This window comes from Pipra filicauda, unplaced genomic scaffold (assembly GCF_003945595.2).
Source record: "Pipra filicauda isolate LSUMZ 115617 unplaced genomic scaffold, ASM394559v2 scaffold127_size2900866_pilon, whole genome shotgun sequence".
Classification (NCBI taxonomy): Eukaryota; Metazoa; Chordata; class Aves; order Passeriformes; family Pipridae; genus Pipra; species Pipra filicauda.
In genome coordinates, this window is record NW_024103740.1 from 1,896,796 (window position 1) to 1,914,355 (window position 17,560).

Sequence of the window (17,560 nt, forward strand, 5' to 3'; positions counted from 1 at the left end):
ATCATAAATAAATATTACTTCCTTATTTACTTTCAGAAGAGTTCTCCCTCAGTTATCTCTATTCAAACACAAGATTTCCAATCTGCCTTTGAATAAAAGGCCAATTTTAAGCCATGGAATGCTTTCCTGGCTGAGACACAGCTCCCCTGCAATTAATGGAAGTACAAAGTGATCAGGGAAGTCTGGGCAATAGTTTGATTGTAATTGAAGCTTATTTAAATTCATCCCTTCAACAACATATTCTTTTCAGATCAGTCCATCCCAGAGCTCTTAAAATACTGATGAATTATTAAACTTCATACCTGGAACAGTGGGAATACAATGTATAGAGCACTGCATACTGAACAGCAGGGAAGTGAACTGCTATGTCACCATGAACAATCATCAGATTTTTACTCAGCAGTGCAAACACAGTCGGTGAAAGGGCCCACATCTAGAAAACAATTGCAACATAAGCAAAGAAACATAATAAACAGGAGCTATTTTTAAGTGTAGTTTCCATACCATTAATTATGTTTTGCTTTTTCCCACGGGAAATAATTTAACTCTATTATTTTCTGACCTTAATTGTAACTATTTTCTTTCCCCTTTTTAAACAGTCTGCTAAAAGCAGTTCATGGTTTTATTTGGAAAGATCTGGAAAAAGTGTTTTCACATGGCCAATATATTCCCAAAGGACACACTACCTGCTTTTATCTGTCTTGATTTTCAAAAGTAATTACTATGATAATAGAATCGATCCATTAATAACCTTGTAAGATGCTCTTCCCTAGAAACTGCTTTCTCTTATTCACCAACGAGAGATACAATCCACTGATTACGTTTCACTTAAGTTCTAATATTGGAAGTTTTTCTATAACAAATTAGAAGACAAGTATGATCATTTTAATTATTTGTATGTGCCCTACTGGTGTAATACAATGGAGTATATTTTGAGTAATAAAGTACTTTTTACACTTATTGCTCAACTGTCTGTAGAGTTTTTACTCACCCCAATTAATGAGTTTTTAGCATTTCCAATAGTACTTAGAGCACTGAGGTCAAATATAACAACAAACTTGGCATTATCCACATTGGATATAAGTTTCTTGAAAGAGTCATGCTGGATTTCAGAACAGGCCTCAGGAAGGTGTAAACTATGAAGAAGACTATTTAGAGCACAGGTCATTTCTCCTAGAATCAACCTGTAAGCAGTCTCCAAAACAGGAATGTTCTTCAGGCTCAGTACAGCTTGGTATACAGCAAGGGCTGCTGCAACAACCTTGGGAATACAATTAGAACAAAATCATAAAATATACTGATTAGCAACACAGAATTTAAAATTACTGTTCTTTAATAGCCTAGTCTGGTGCACATACCTATTTTCAGCTTTCTGTAATTAAGTACCTCTTGCTTAGAGCATCTATTAATTACTTTTTTGATCATCCACCTAACACACTGAGTATCAAAGCCAGGTCAGCTAAAGACTTCTCTATCAGGAATGATGGCAAACTTACCCATTCTTTATCAAGCTATATCTGTCTTTTCAGAAGTTTCACAGATAAATATATTTTTTAATCTAACTGTGTAAGATGAACAAAGTTCTACGGCTTAACATATTCTAGGAAATTCATGAAGGCTCTTGTAATACACCTGTAGAAGTCACTTCCTCTTACCTCTTTCTCTTTATGATAACGAAGAACAAGTAGTTTAGACTCTGGTATAAATAATTTCTCTACAAATGATGATGGTAGTTTCGTATTTATTTGTTCAACAATCTGGGGATAAAAAACAAAATTATAAATATCTTCAATAATATAAAAAAAATTAGGTAAAGATTCATTAAAATACTGTTTTTCTAGTTTGTATACACTGTTTAGAAAACTAGAAAAAAGTTTCCCAGCAGGAAATTTGCAGTTATTTTCAGGCTCTAACAGCACAGTTGAGAGATGTGTGTGATTATTTACATCAATGTAAGATTTAAGAGTTTGCAGCCTACACATTAAGTGCTGTTTTGAAGAAGTTTGACTTTTCAAGTCATGGCATAATTAGATAAACAGAACATATTAAGCACTAAGATTCTGAAATCATTCAGGTGGTGTTAACAACTGCAAAGGCCAGAGAACTGCATTGTCCAACAGTCAAGCCAGACACGAGAAGAAAAACAAGAGAAAAACCACCCAAAACAACAGTAAAAAAACAACCCCACCAGAAAACATGAATACTCAGGCTAAAACTAAATGCCACTTCATCAACAAGCCAAATGCCTAAACAACCCAGCAGCGCAAGCTATACAGAAAAACAGCATTTATAACAGGAACTTCTTGCTTATGATCAGGAAGAGTTGAAAATATTTATCTAACACACACCCAAAAAAAAGGAAGGTAGCTTAGAAGACAATGTTTTTCAATGCAAACCCCCCACGATAATAAAAATATGTACAAACCAGTGTCAACAGATTCAGGACTGAAATGACATAATCAGTGCCACAAGTCTGACAATTTTCCATTTGATCTAATCCATATGTGATGACCATGTCACAGTGTATGGTCATACTTGGATCCAGGCTGCCAAGTAAAACCCCAACACACTCATTGGCAGCTGTAAGCACTGCTTCAGAAAAGAATACTTGGTTTGCTGCAGTCACACATCTCATTACTCTGTACAGAACCTGAAAAATTAAAACCATAACTGAATTAAACTCCATTAAAAAGAGATGCCATATAATTGTATTCACATCCTTTTGATATCCTGTCCCACCACCTACTCTGCAGCTTGGTCAATTCTATTCTGAATAATGCACATGACAGCATTACACTTCAGAAGTGTAAGAAAAAACAAACTTTCAATTGCTTTGTTTCCAATTCAGCTGAAGACCTAGGAGACCTAAATTCATTATTCACAATTCTGCTCAGTTCCAACAGAACTCCTCTTGTAAAAGAGACTAGTTTGAATTTTCTTGAGACAGACTAGTTTTGTCACAAGAATCCTCTACAGGTTAAGACAGAAGTTACATAACTGTTTTGTCTTTAACTGGGAAATTCATACACTTATTTACCCACGAAGTTGTGTCCCTCACAAAATTCTGCAAGGGCATAAATTCCAGCTGTGCAGCTCACACAGCAACAACAAGATTTTGACTACAGGTATTTTTATCTATCTCCTCCTCCCTGTTACAGAACTATAGCAGCTACTTAGCATATTACATAATATTTATTATGAGTTCACACCATGTACTATAGAACAAGAGGAGTTTTCTCAGATTTGAGAGATACAATTTCAGTATGATTAAAACCCTCACATTTTATAAAATCAAACTCACAATTTGAATTCAAGTTTTTACAGCATCACAGCTATCTGAATAAATGGCAACAGATAACAAGCATAAACCTAGCCATATGAAGTTAAAAAACCTAAAAAAGTTCATTTCTGCTATGTGATTCCCGTGTGCCACTATCACAATCTATACTTTAATATTTAATAAAATTATTGTAGCATATTTGAGAACACAGATTTACTCAAAGCTGAGAATATGCATATTCATGTAAAATCCATAAAACCTAAATAAACCCAACAACGAATAGCATCATTATATGGTGATAAATCATGCCAGCAACAAAGAAATACAAAGAAAAACTTGAGTTCTTACATCAGTTACATAAGCTTCTGTAATTGGTGGTCCTCTGATGGGGCTGAAGCGCTCCCCAATGCTCCTCACCACGGTACTGAACACCCGAAGAAGTGCAGCCAGTTTGGGCAGTGACACTGAGGGAGGAGGAATATCCTCGTCTACTGATTCCCCAGAAGCCACATGGCTGAGGTCCTACAGCACACAAGTTTTATGGATCAGTGCACATCACTAACTGTTACACACTGATAAAAGATCAAAATATGAGATTGAAAATACTTCATCATCTGTTTTCCAGACATTAAACTGTGCTATCTGATTATGGATGTATTTCTCCAATACCTCAACTACACATACACAAGTCACAGAGCAGTAGTGAGATGCTGCTCATTACCTTAGCCACTGAAACAAAGTACTCTGACTACATCTTGTGAATTAAACCAGAGGCTCATGGAGTTCCTGGTCCCTGGAGCATGATCATCCATATTGCTGCACCGTTACAACAGTTGTCTGCGCACTTTTACCACTCTTCCAAAAAATTCCCATCCACAAAGTGGAGTTGATGTTTGACTGGTCATTCCCATCACACTGTTTACGTGCAGTGATGTTGATCTGGAGACTAAGAGTTTACTAACAGACTACTTCATGCCAGCTGGCACCAGTGCCTGGGAACATTCCCAGAAGTGCTGATCTCATTAGTATAGATGTAGCCTGGGTCTATCCCACTGTGAGATAAAGACACACTAGCTGGAACCACCTCCCCCATGACTTAAGTTAACACATGTTATCTTAAAACTCTTCCGTGACTAAGAATACACACATTGACCAGTTCACAGCAGACAAGTTGATAAGCAGCGACTTCCTGCACTGGTCTGTGAATCCTGACCTGCCAAGCTGCACCATCAGAAGCCCTGGGGTACACGTAAGTACACTGATCAAATTACTGATTCTGCTTGGATTCTGCTCCAAGTACAATTTTACCTATGGAATCTGCATGTTAACATATACAATATAGTATTATCTAGCTACAGGCATACACACATAGGAACACATACACCTTAACAGGCAACATTCCCCCCAAAACCCTTCCTTTAATGACATCGTCAGATAAACTCTATGCCCTGTTAACTAAGTAAAGGTTACAAACTTAAAACAAAGTATGTTAAATGGATATAATTCAGTTTTCCATCAGTTCCTGCTACATTATTTCCTGCACAATATAATCTGTTACTTTATTTTAAAAAAGACAGGTTTATATCATTAGTCTACAGAAACATGAAGATTCCCTCTCTCCCCCCAAGAGTTACTACATCTGAAAAAACTCTGAAATTGGACAATTAAAGAAAACACCAAGGAAAGACCATGTCTTCACTGCAGCTCTTTAAATATGAAGACATTCCTGTTTGGTCAATTGTTTTTATTTTTATTACAACATGATTCTCAATCAACAACGGCTGAAAGCCTGGCTATGATACCACTGAAGTAGCTCAGGAGGATTTGTGCAGAATGGTCTTTGTACATGCATTTAGTATGCTCCATAATTTGGTCCTCTTTTCCCCAAGAAAACCATGTAATTTTATTTTCTACAAAAGTAATACCACCATAAGAACCACAGCTGTGGAAAACCGTAACAGTTAACTCTGGTATATACCATAAAGTCCTGTTTACCTCAGCATAAGCTTCCATATCTTCCAAAAACTGACCCAACAGTGTGGTAGAAAAAGTAAGATCAGCCACCCAAAAGGGCTCCAAGCTCTGCAGCCATCCTGTATAAAAATACCAGGCCAATTAATACAGGGAAACATTAAACTTTAGTTGCATATTGCTGAGGGAAAAGTTGCTCAGGTAAAAGAAGGTTATCTGCATGAAAATTTTAACACAGCTTGTTTTTAAAATAAATACAAATGGTATTTCCCTTTTTTGTCCTGAAAAATTAATTTTATGGTTCAGTCCTGCCCCATAGCAGTTAAATGTTACAGACAGAATCTAGGACCATGGCACAAGAAACATAACAGACTCGCTATGAATAACTTCCAAGACAACTGCTATAGCTATAGAAAAGTTTCCCCATTTTTTAATGCCAGTACAGTCTTTACCACAAAGATTTTCTAGAAATACTTAGGAGAAAATATAACCTTTCACAGAGAATATATTAAGACCTATAAATTCATTACAAATTGTCATCAAGTTGCACAAAACTACTGATGTTTAAACGGACCCTGATTGAAGCATCCCATTTTTCCAGATTTAGCATAAAATGGCAAATGTAAATTTACTAAAAAGCTAGGAACAAAGTCTGTCATTACGTAGCCAGAAACTCAATTTGATTTTATGTCAACTTCCATGTTAGTGGAACCAGCCCTGTGTAAGTAAACCCGCACCATTTGCAAGCCAGAGCAAACTACACGAGCGGCTCTGGCCAAACTCACCAGACACCTGCTGCGTCAGTGAAGGCTTCTGAGTGTGATCGATGTGCCACCCGACCAGTATGTCCACTGTGTCCTGGAAAGCAGTTGTGAAAACAGATTAATTAGCCCATTTGCTGCACCAACACTTCTGTTCATGAAAGAAAATACAGAGCACAAAGTAAGCTTACCCTAAAATTGGTGCTGAAAATGTGCGGGTAGCATCGAGACACCAACAGGATGCACTTGACACACTTGCACAGTAACTCTGGAGTATCAACATTTTCTAGAATGGACTGTAGGCTGGTCATTACAAGCTAAAAAGTAAAGCAAAGCCATAAGACATTTCACTTACTTAAAACAGTATGTGAGATCTACTCAGTGTTGAACACACAGCAAACTACTTTGATTCAAACAACAAACAACTCAACACTTTTTCTGCAGGAAGTCAAAATGTGAAAAGCATCACATATTCTGCATGGAAATAATCACTTTCAAGGGGGCATTTGCTTGAAATACGGTGGACCCAGGTCTAAAGCTCGAGGACACAGTTTTCTTCAGTTCTTTAGCCACAGAACAACTTCTTGGTTTAAGTTCCTATCTCTCCTGCTGAAGTTTTTTTGCTCCGTAAAGTAAATATTAAATCAGAGCACAGACCTGGACATCGCTGTTCTACACCCAAAATAACAGACCCTGAAACTTGAATGAAGGGACCACATTCTATCTGCACATATCCTACTCCCTTTAAGGTCTATTCACAATTCAAGTTAGAAATTGTAAATAGGAAGCAGCACAAAGCAATAAAAAGGTTGGATTTTGTGTACCATTCCACTTGAGTTCTATTTTTGGTCTCAACGGGATTCTTCTTCTTGGATCTGCTATAAATACTAAAAAATTGCATCAAAGTATATATCATCCTACAAAGTGCTTTCTAATGTAATCAGAATCAAAAGAATCCCATTCAAAGTTCCCTCCCAGTCATAATTACATTTACTTATTATGTCAATATAGCACTACTTATTGTTCCTTTCAGTTTAAAAACTTCATTCAAGCATTGCACTGGAAAAATCATTAAAAATCCTGTTTTAACTTGTGTTTTACCTGCATTAAAGATGAAAAGGCTTTCTTTTCTCCTACAGTCTCTAGTGCTTTGTAGGTTGCACACAAATAAAGAAGTTTAACTTCATCTTTTGTGGATGAACTGAATTTGCTAAAAATCCATTTAAAAATCTTCTCAGCCTCGTAGCTCAGAGAAGCACAAAGAAGGCCAAGACAGCAAGCTCCTTCCTGTCTCAGTTCTTGAAGCAATTTGCTACTGTATTTTTGGGAAACAAAAAAAAAGAGAGAAACTTGGGATCTCCAGACACAACAGCAGAAAAGAACAAACCATGAACAAATTAAGGCAATTTTCTAAAGCAAAAAAATATATACATGAATGAAGCTGCTTCTCTCCAACTTAATAGCATCAGTGATGAAATCAAAATAAAATTCTGTTAAATATTATTTCTATAGAATAAGTCAACTTATATGCAACAAATGTGCTGGTCTACTTGCAACACATATCCAAGGAAAAAAATTCTTAACATGAAGCTGAGCCTGGGTAATAACACTGACCCAAGCACCAAAAAGCCCCCACACACCTGAGCTCCCTCTACACATGCTCTTCACTGGATGTAAATGAATCAGCTTGTAAAAAACCTGAAGTTCAATTTGCAGCTACACAATTACAAGAGGTGCAGTGCTACACCCAGCTGATCAAACACAGCTGAGACAGACTTCACCTTACCTATAACATCAAAGCCACACTGGTGCAGTCACATTCTCTCCATGGGAAGTGTACCCTAGACAGTCTAACAGTATTGTTGATATGCCTGAGAGTCTTAACTGTCCCCCAGTTTCAACCTGTTCCTGCAATATCACATCCATGCAAAATTAGTGAATTAATTCTTTTCAACCTTTCCCTTTCTCCATTCCACTTCTATACTGAAATCCAAACCTAATGGTGTCATTTTTCCTCTTTAAAGCCTTCAAATTGTTTAGTTTTCCCAGCTTACCTTTCATTGAGTACATCATGAATGGCAGTCAGGATATTATCCAGTTGTTTAACTAGTACCTATAATATAAGATACATAAAAGGCATAAGCATAATAATGGGCCAATACTGTCTCCACAATAGGTCCTGTCTACACCCACATTAAACACACCACTGCCAATTCTGCTTGCCAGTAGAATGCTATTATGCTTTCCAAGGCCACTGCAGACTAGCATGAACTATATTAAGCAATACTGCAATATTATCCTAGATGTTATATTTAATATTTATTTACAGTAGCCATGAAAATAAACTGGCAGCCTGCTATCAAGGTTTGTTCTAAGTTTAGTTCTTGCTGATAACATTTCATAACAAATGTAAGACTCACCATACAGCTCATGAATAGTGTGTACTGAAGACCAAATCTCTTATACTAATGATCAGTTGTATCACCAGAAAGTTTAATGGAACAGATACTATAACCTGAAGTTTCTACTTAGGCAATCCTGAATTCCAATGAAATGGAATACTATTTTGGGGATGAAACATGATTGATGAACCAGTGCTTCTCAGTAAACATAACAAGAAATACTTGTTTTCCTAATGTGCACTAAACCCACACCACATCACTCAGTTGATTGCAAAATCATACATTAGGTGCAACTATGTAAGATTAACAAGAAGTTTCCTCGACAAGTTAATAAAAAGGTTTGTTTTCTTTTCTTAAAGACATTCATCTTTAACACAGTAGATGTTATCCAGGGGTTTTTTTTGAAGATTTGATCACCACCACGCTTTTGAGAGTGGGGGAACAGAGAGAGGTCCACATGTTTGGCCTCTCAGAACTCAGAAGGACATACTAAAAATGTGTCTGGTATCTGCCAAAGGGGCTGCAAAAGAGACAAGTGAAGGCATCAGTATCATTTAGAAGCTGGAGCACAATGCCATTAGATGACAAGTGACTACTGACATACTGCTTTGTTGAACACACATTTCAACTCTGAGAATGAAAAGAACTCCGTTAAACCACATTTAACAGTGTCAGGAACTGCAGGAGCCACTTCTAGATTAAACACTGTCCATTAGCAAGTTTTAGATTTGACATCTGATCATATCTTCATTAGTGAACTCAGAGAAGTTTAAACACAAGTTTTTTGGTGACAAACTTTTAACATTCTGACCACAAACAGAGTGTCACCACCGAGTTAGACATTAGAATGGCAATTCCAGTATGTTCTGAGATACTAAAATAAAATGCAGTTACAAAATGAGAAAGAAACCTGGGGGAAAATGCACAGAGAATGGAAGTAATTAATAAAACCCAACCACAGAATAACTGTGGAAAGCATTTACTCCCTAAATCCTTGTAATAACAAGGATTTTGTTTCAGAGGAAAGCTGAAGTACTAGCTTGGCTTGAACAAGGGCTTCTTACACCTAGCTGCACAGGCTAGAACAGTCTCATATATTTAAGTATGAAGCCTTTTGGAAAAGAGTACAATCATGAGTGGTTAATTAATATATAATGAGAGAATGAACCAATTTCTTATAAATATGACTAGACACATGCCACAAAAGAAATATCACAGCACTGCCCGTAAATGAGTGGCAGGGTATTAAACCATCACTTCCTGTTTTTTCAGTACTTGAAAGTACTAAGCTCTCCAAAACAGTGGGTGAGATGTGTCAGACAAAATACTCTTTAACATTTCATTTCAAAATAAGTAATATTAAAAATGTATAGCCACTGAGGGATACTTCCCTCCCCCATCCCCAAATCCTTAGGAAACCCTTGAGAACATCAGAAACTTCAACGAACCATTAAAAATCCTAAAGATGGAAGGAAAACAAAGACTTATTTAGTTCTCTTCCCATAAAAGGGAATCCACATACAAAGATGTTTAGTTAGAAAGCTGAGTAACTAAGATGAAGCTATTCACAAGACTAAATACCTGTATATTTTTAATTTAAAATACAGAAACAGTTTTTAAACAAGACAACACCACGTTCTACTTCCTTTTCCCTTCGTTTCCTTGGTGAGGAATCCAAAGGGCATTGCTAAGACAGGTCAAAAAAACACACACACGTGCCATGTTTACTCCTACAGTTCATACATTCAAGGAGTTTGGTTTAAGGCAACACATCATAAGTAATCAAGCAACAAAAAACTTCCTGAATTAAGGAAACAAGACAAGACAATCCAGGAATACACTCTCCTTTCTTCTGGAATGAAATTCCTTGCATCCAAGATATTCCTTGCAGACATATCCCAACAGTCTGATTTTTAAAAAGACAGTTTCATAGAAAGAGTGCATGGAAATTCCAGAGCTACGGAAAAGGAAGAATTACTGACCAGTTTGTTTTCTGGTTGCTGAATGAATTCTTTCAGTTGCTTTACAGTAGCCAGTCTTCGGTCTCTGTCGTCTTCCCGAGTAATCCTCCGAAGAAGATTTGACAGTCGAGACTCGTCAGAATAAGACAACGATCGCTCTGAAAAAAGCAATTCATTTTTTTTTTTCCCTACAGCATTTGATCAGTAATACCCTGTATTGTCCAAAATGTGTACTTTGGAACTTAGTAAGTAATTAATAGTAATTTGAGAAAAAAAGATAAATCGTGATTTATTTTTAACTTAGTAAGAAGAAAATTAGATGTAAAATCTAACTAAGCTGCCAAAATGTTTCAGTTCTTCCCATGGACAGCCCAATACCTACATAAAACTCATGCAGAACTAAGCAGAACTGTTTACTTCTACACAAAAACCTGGATTTAGTTCCCTTCTACATAAATGAAACTTAAAAAAAAAAATGAGTGTGGCAAGGTTAAATCTGACAGAATAGATAAACAAAAACAATTCAACAAATACTATTTAAAGAGAACCTTGTGGATAAAACAAGTTGCTTCTTGAAGCAAAGAACCAGAGTTAAGCTCAAGTAACTACAAAGAAACAAGATTTTCTCTACTATTTTGGTGCAAGAAGACAGGTTATGAGTAGCTTTATGATGGGTAGCAAGGTTCTGCTTTGGAAAGGAAAACAGATCTACTCTTCCTTTATTGAGGCACAAAAGCCCACAGTGTGCAGAGGTGCAGGGGCTATTTGCTTAAGCAGACCATAATGTAGGAGAGTTAACATCTTCCTAAGAAAACATTTCATTAAAGTTGATCAGCAGCACTCAATACCAGGTGAGGTGACAGCTTACCTGATTTAGTACCAATTACCTATGAATTCATACAAATAATTCATTTCCCTCTTTTGCAAAAAGGAAACAAAGTTTCTTTCGAGATGTTTAACATTAGATGTTTCATGGTGGTTAAAATCAGAGGATTCATGGAACATGATGAGGTTTTCTTAGTCAACATGACTAATGAGAAAATCCACGACAGCTACAGACAGCTCTTTGCTCTGGTATGTCACACATCAGTCATCCCATGGGAGCAGCCATAAAGGCAACCTGGTTAAAATGGGAAGGTTATAATGGGAAAATACTGACAGAAGAGGTCATCTGCCAGCCTGGGAACCTGGAGCATCCTTCTAGGGCAGTTGGGTACCTAAGAACAAGACATCTCAAGCTATCCCTGATAAGCACAAGACCAAGAAACTGCAACAACAGATTTGTTGTCTGCAAAGGTGAAGAATAGACTGTAATGGTGGGAAAGCAGGAATTGGCAACAGCTATTGGCTGCTCCAGTTGGAAAAACAACAGCAAACTGGGAAAGCAAACTTGTCTGAGAAAATAAAAAGCAGTAGCATCCACTGGCTGTTCCAGGTGAAAAACAGTAGTTAGTAAAAGCTACTGGTGCTCCAGGTGGTTGCATCCTACACCCCCTTATATATCTGACAATATAAAAATAACTTGCTTTCTACTCAAAATGAAGCTTCTCCCTGCAAAGACTTGGCTCTGTGAGATCTCCTGGGCAGACCAGACCCTCCCTGGGGATGCCTGACCAACCCCCAGCTCCGGGGTGCAGATCAGCTTTGATCTGTCATCAACCAGCCCCACTCCTGGGAGAAGTGTGGTGAGTGCTGTACAGCTAACTCTTGAGTAGTATATAGATATGCATGGAAGTAATCAGAAGTATGTATTTGCTTTACTAGTGGTAATTTGCAGTACCTTGAAACACATTTAAGAAACAAAAAACCTTGGTGTCCTTGTGTATTACAGATCCTATGAACCCACCCACAAGCCAGTAACTCCTACAGGTTGTGCCATCATCTACAGGAGAGCATGGCTTCTGTCTTATACTCACAAAAAATATTCTCAGCCTTATTTTCATGTCTCTATTTTTTGAATTTAAAAATAAAAGTATGAACAAAACAGGCTTTGATAATCTGTTTCTTGCCAGGCATCAGTTTAAGCAATTAATTTTGAAGACACCTGACATTCTGAAGGATTAGGCAGGCTTAGCAAACATTAAAATAGCAGTAAGGGTCTGAAGGATCAAATCTACATTTTGTTCCTAGCTAACACAACTACACAAGACATGTAGAGATGTTATCTGACAGGCACGAAGAGCACTTCTTTTGAGAAGTTAGTGATTTCACAGAAGACTAAAGCATACACAGCCATTTAGAAAGAATTCAAGGTTCTTTTCCCTTGCTTTATCTAGAAACCACAGGTTTCAGTAGTGACAAAAAGCTGCATTTCTGGTGAGAAACATACAAGGAATCATGATCAACAAAGACACCTTCTGAAGCTGTATCTGAGGTCTTCCTGAGTGCTGGTGCCCGAGCAATAACTACAATCCCAGCTAGATGGTCATTTGCATTGGAACATCTCCTTGTATTCTGCCCAGAGCTGAGCCAGCAGCTGCAGTCCAAGGCTTGCCTGCCAATGGTCAATACACAGCCAAACTTCAGAAGGATGGACCTAGTGCAGTTATCCACCCCAAAAATTTGAACAGCCCTAAAGAAGAAAGAAAAGGACTACCAGGAAGACTACTGCCTGCCCAGAAAACCAGAACTGTATAAATGAAACTACCACCACCAAGATTACTGGTATGAGACACACATTTAACTTCCACTAGAAGAAGACACACTGTTCAAAACTTTCTACAAAAGCAGTTTTGGTTTTATTCAGTTAATACCTAGTGAACATTGGCATTACTCCCCAAGAGAATAAGTATCAGCTATTTGTTAAGTCACAATAATAATCTTAAAAAAAACCCCAAAACACTAACCAAGAACATGACTGAAGCTACACTAACCAAAGCACTAAACAAATGCCTGTGTTTTATACTCTTTGTGAAAAATCAGCAAGGTCTCAGCCACAGGCTAACAAACAAGAAAATATCAAAGAATTTAAAAAATAATCCCACTGTATTTTAAACAAGCTATGAAAAATCAAAGTGACTTGCTGAAACCTACAATAATCATAAAGACAGACAAGTTCAAAAGGAGAAACTCTTGAAATCTGACATCTAGAGGACAGAGAATTTACAAAACCCAGGTAGTAACTCCAGTCATCCAAAATTATCTATTTTAACCTTTTAAGGATTAAAGAGGTGCTCACGTACCTAGGAGAAAAGTCTGAATTTACTATTATTTAGTACTAGCAGAAAATTCATGCATGAGCCCACCACCAAAAGTATTATTTAAAGAGTTCTCTATTTCCTCTACATAGACATAAAAAGACACTAAAAAGACTAAGTAATTTTTATATCAAGACATCAGAATGGGATCATAAAGTCTGAGTTTAACCCATTCCAAAGATCAGGTTTTTGAAACAGTCATATCACCACTTGCTCCTCCGTTCTTCCACCTGCAAAGCCCACTGAACACTATTGTCTTTTTTTCTTCTGAAATACAAATCCCTGAGAAGAAACAGTATATATGTTTATAATGTGCCTGGTATAAAGCAGTTACAGCTTTTAGTAGTGGCCTAACTACTACTTATACTAAGTGATGCAGTGACAGTGCTTACTCATAACTAAGTTTCTATTTTCATTCAGAAGTCCTTGGAACAACTTCTTTTTTTTTTTTTTTTTAATTATGACTCAAACCTCAGATAGTGGGAAGAGTCAAGCCTTCTTCCTCACAAACACAAGCCCAGCATTCTTGCACCCTCTTGCAACTCCAAATTTGTTCTCGCTGCATCTCCCAAGACCTTGCCCACATTCCTTTGATGCCTGCAGTTCATCCCGCCTCCAACCCTGGGCTGAGCGAGAGGCAGCAGGAGCTGTGGCAGGCTCAGGAGTACCCATGGCCTGAGTAATCAGCTGCTACTGTGATGTGATGACTCGCTGACCTGCAGGCCAGTGACAACAGGTAACGGCTGAGCTCACCAGTGCTGCTCTTCCCACACTAGGGACTCACTGATTAACAACTTTTTACTCAGGCACCAATTTTGAACAAATCCAAGAGCAAATTCTCCTTCTTAAGAGTTCTTGATCTCTCTGCCAAATTTGCTGACCTAAATAAGGGTTCAAAAGCCATTTAAAGGAAATTGAAAGATTGAGAGCCTAAGCCATATAGTCCAGGGATCTGCCCAACCTATGGAAGAAGCCTCAATGCAGGGAACAGTAAATACCAGAAGACAGTTTCCATCAACATCATCTAATCATAAATTAAAAAAAAAAATCATATAGAGTGGCTGATCACAGTGAATTTCTTTTCAGATTCTGAATACAAGAAATGTTGCCAAAAGAGAGACTCTCTTCCTGAAAATATGTGATATCCTTACCCTGTGATTTCCTCATGTCTTTTGTGGCTAAAGCACGATTCCCATGCGGAACACTGGTAAAATCAGGATTGGTCACATTGTTAACTCTCAGCTCTTGCCCCAACGACTTCCGACCATAAGTATTTTCCCCAGATCCTCCATTGACACTGTAGCCACCTGTGGAGAAACCAACCTGACATTAAAACAGGCTCTCAGACCATATATTTAGTAGGGTGGTGAGTTATGAGCTATTCGATTCATACACAAATTAGCAGCCCTATCCTCTACCACCTTCCTTAGGCTCCCTTTTCACTTTCACGTGCACCAGTGTTTTGTTATATCCTATAAGTTTCCAGGTCACATATTTAGATTCTCGGTCTTTTTTGAAGCCCATGAGAAAACCTCTACTGCAATGAACTTTAACACCAATTTTGTTGTATTTAATGTTTTCTTATTATTACTTTGACCTTGTATTTTACAAAGAGTTTCATGTCAAACTCCTAGTACATGTGGCTAGATACATTCACTTACTTGCTCCTTCATTATGCACATCAAATCTCCATTCTGTTTTTGCTATAAACCCACCACACAGGCTCAGTAAAATGGTCCAAAAAATGAGAAAGCTTTTGAAAAGCCAAATATTATTTGCATGTACAGATTGAACAACTCTCTCAACATACAAAGGTCAATATTCTCACACACTAATACTGCCATTATCCTTAATTAAAGTCAATCCTACATTCTCCCACTTGAGATACATCTTTGGTAACAACATAAAATTAAAATAAAAATGCCATTTTGAATAATTCAATTACTCTTACCCCTTACAAGAATATACATACTCAACTACTGAGACTGAAAATTCTTCCAGTCTACCACACCACTTTGAGGGGCAGGCTGAAGTGAAATTGTCCCCTGAGTCTCCCAATACTTCACTCAGTGTATTAGAGCTCATTTCCAAGGCAGCTTTCTAAAGTGCCTTGTCCCTGCCTGAGACAGGGAAGAATGAACTAATAATATTAAACCCAGAACAACAAAAGATATGCAAGATTTCTTTCAGAAAAGGTATTTCCTCAAGTCCACCTGCTTCAATGTATAAAAGAAAGTCTGGGGAAAAGGAGAGGTGGCTCCCCATAAAAAGAGGCAGCCCACTGAGACTAAAGGTTGGATAAAAAATAAGTTCAAAGATCAAGTGAATCTGGACCTCAGCAGTTGTGAAGAACATCTCTTGAAGGCAAAGTTTTTGATAAAAAGCAGATGTTAACTACTGGTAGACGTTTGTGCATTTCTATACAGACAGGACTACCCTACTATTACAGAAAATTCTGTGCAAAGTCTCACTTGTAATTAATCTATTACAATTATGGGAAAGATAGTTTGTGTATATTTGGATTTACATTAAATTTTACAACTCAGTTTTTAAACAAACTACCAGGTGTGCCCCCTTAACGTTATGTTGTCAGAATAAACCAATACTGTTCTATGAAGGAAATTACTTCTAACAGCAATTAACACATTCAACACTAAACAGAAGTGTATCACTAAAACTCAAATCAACAAAGAAAAGATGTCAGATGATCATGCATTCAGGCCACAAACATCAACTATCAAAAATAGAGAAACTACCATCTACTACTGGAGTTCTTAAAAGTTATTTCACATTTTTCCTCTAGCACATAAAACATCCAAGCTTTTCTGGCTGCCTGCAGAGGCATGCAGTATTTGCCACAGCACATTTGACATCACCTTAGCTGAATTAAACACAAACCTACATTCTCCCACTTAACATGTAAATGGTACATCTTTAGTAATAATATTGCTCTCAATCACCATTTATTTATTTAAAAAACAGCAGGACAATCAGGTTTTTTGCCAATAAGGCTGTGAATACTATATTCTAACTCTTCCCTTACCTTCTGGTCTGAAATGCTTTTAAAAATCCTAATATATACTAATTCTATATTTATATGTTAAATCTCAGGCCAAATAAGAATACAATCAATTACGTCCCCGCTATTAATTTGAGCATAAATATGCAGATACCAAGACATAAGAACTCTTTTTAGCAGTAAGGACTAGAGGACATCATAGTTACAAATCAAAAGGGAAGAAAGTGTTGCAGCAAGGGAGAACATCTCATCTGTAAGTAAACACCCAAGAGCATTCTATTTAGTTTAAAAACTCACATCTTCCAACTCCCCTGTCTTGTTTTATAAGGTAAAGGAGAAAAGTTAATGTCAAGGGTTATTTATAACAAAGAAAAAACCAACAGCCAGACTAATCTTACAGATGCAGAGCAAAAGGACAGGAGTCAACAGTCGTAAGTTGCAGAAAGGGAAATATCAGAAAAAAATTGAGTGGTAAAGCACTAAACAGGCTCTTAAGTGAGGCTGAACAACCTCCCATCCTTAGAGGTTTTCAAACCTGAAAAGCTCACAGAAACTATCAATTTGGAATTAACTTTTGTCATCAACACCAGAAGCTGGGGTAAGGTGGGTAGCGGGGAGTGTGAAATCCAGGACAGAAAATCTCAGAAGAAAATTCCATGGCAGCAGACACCAACAGATGAATTGAAAAATCTTATTAACAAAGAAACTACTCTGCATCTGTAAGCTAACAAATTTCTACAAAAATAAAAATGAACTAGACATACTTGGAATTTGGTTTTATAGTAAAGAATATCCTAATCATCTCTTTTCAAGTCACACCTGAACAAAATAGCCCAAAGTGCTGAGCTAGCAGAGACATGCCCTGCAAGACAGAGCACCGGAGGGAGAGGTCGGTGCATTTTTCTTTTCAAATGGCACTTTCCCAGCAACTTCACAAACTACCTTTCTGAATTTGTCCAAAACTTACTA

At 37.3% G+C, this 17,560-nt stretch overlaps 1 protein-coding gene across 1 annotated transcript in view; it reads right to left on the minus strand.

Moving 5' to 3' along the window:
- SMG1 (SMG1 nonsense mediated mRNA decay associated PI3K related kinase) overlaps positions 1-17,560 on the minus strand; it is a 64,977-nt gene that overhangs the window by 36,936 nt on the left and 10,481 nt on the right. Inside the window, exons 3-14 of the mRNA XM_027743935.2 lie at positions 14,724-14,879; positions 10,397-10,533; positions 8,067-8,125; positions 7,114-7,327; positions 6,204-6,329; positions 6,037-6,109; positions 5,276-5,373; positions 3,629-3,802; positions 2,426-2,650; positions 1,656-1,757; positions 992-1,261; positions 303-433 (exon numbers count right to left, since the gene is read on the minus strand). Of these exons, the coding sequence (XP_027599736.1) occupies positions 303-433; positions 992-1,261; positions 1,656-1,757; positions 2,426-2,650; positions 3,629-3,802; positions 5,276-5,373; positions 6,037-6,109; positions 6,204-6,329; positions 7,114-7,327; positions 8,067-8,125; positions 10,397-10,533; positions 14,724-14,879 (1,765 nt within the window). The remainder of the gene's footprint in view (positions 1-302; positions 434-991; positions 1,262-1,655; positions 1,758-2,425; positions 2,651-3,628; positions 3,803-5,275; positions 5,374-6,036; positions 6,110-6,203; positions 6,330-7,113; positions 7,328-8,066; positions 8,126-10,396; positions 10,534-14,723; positions 14,880-17,560) is intronic.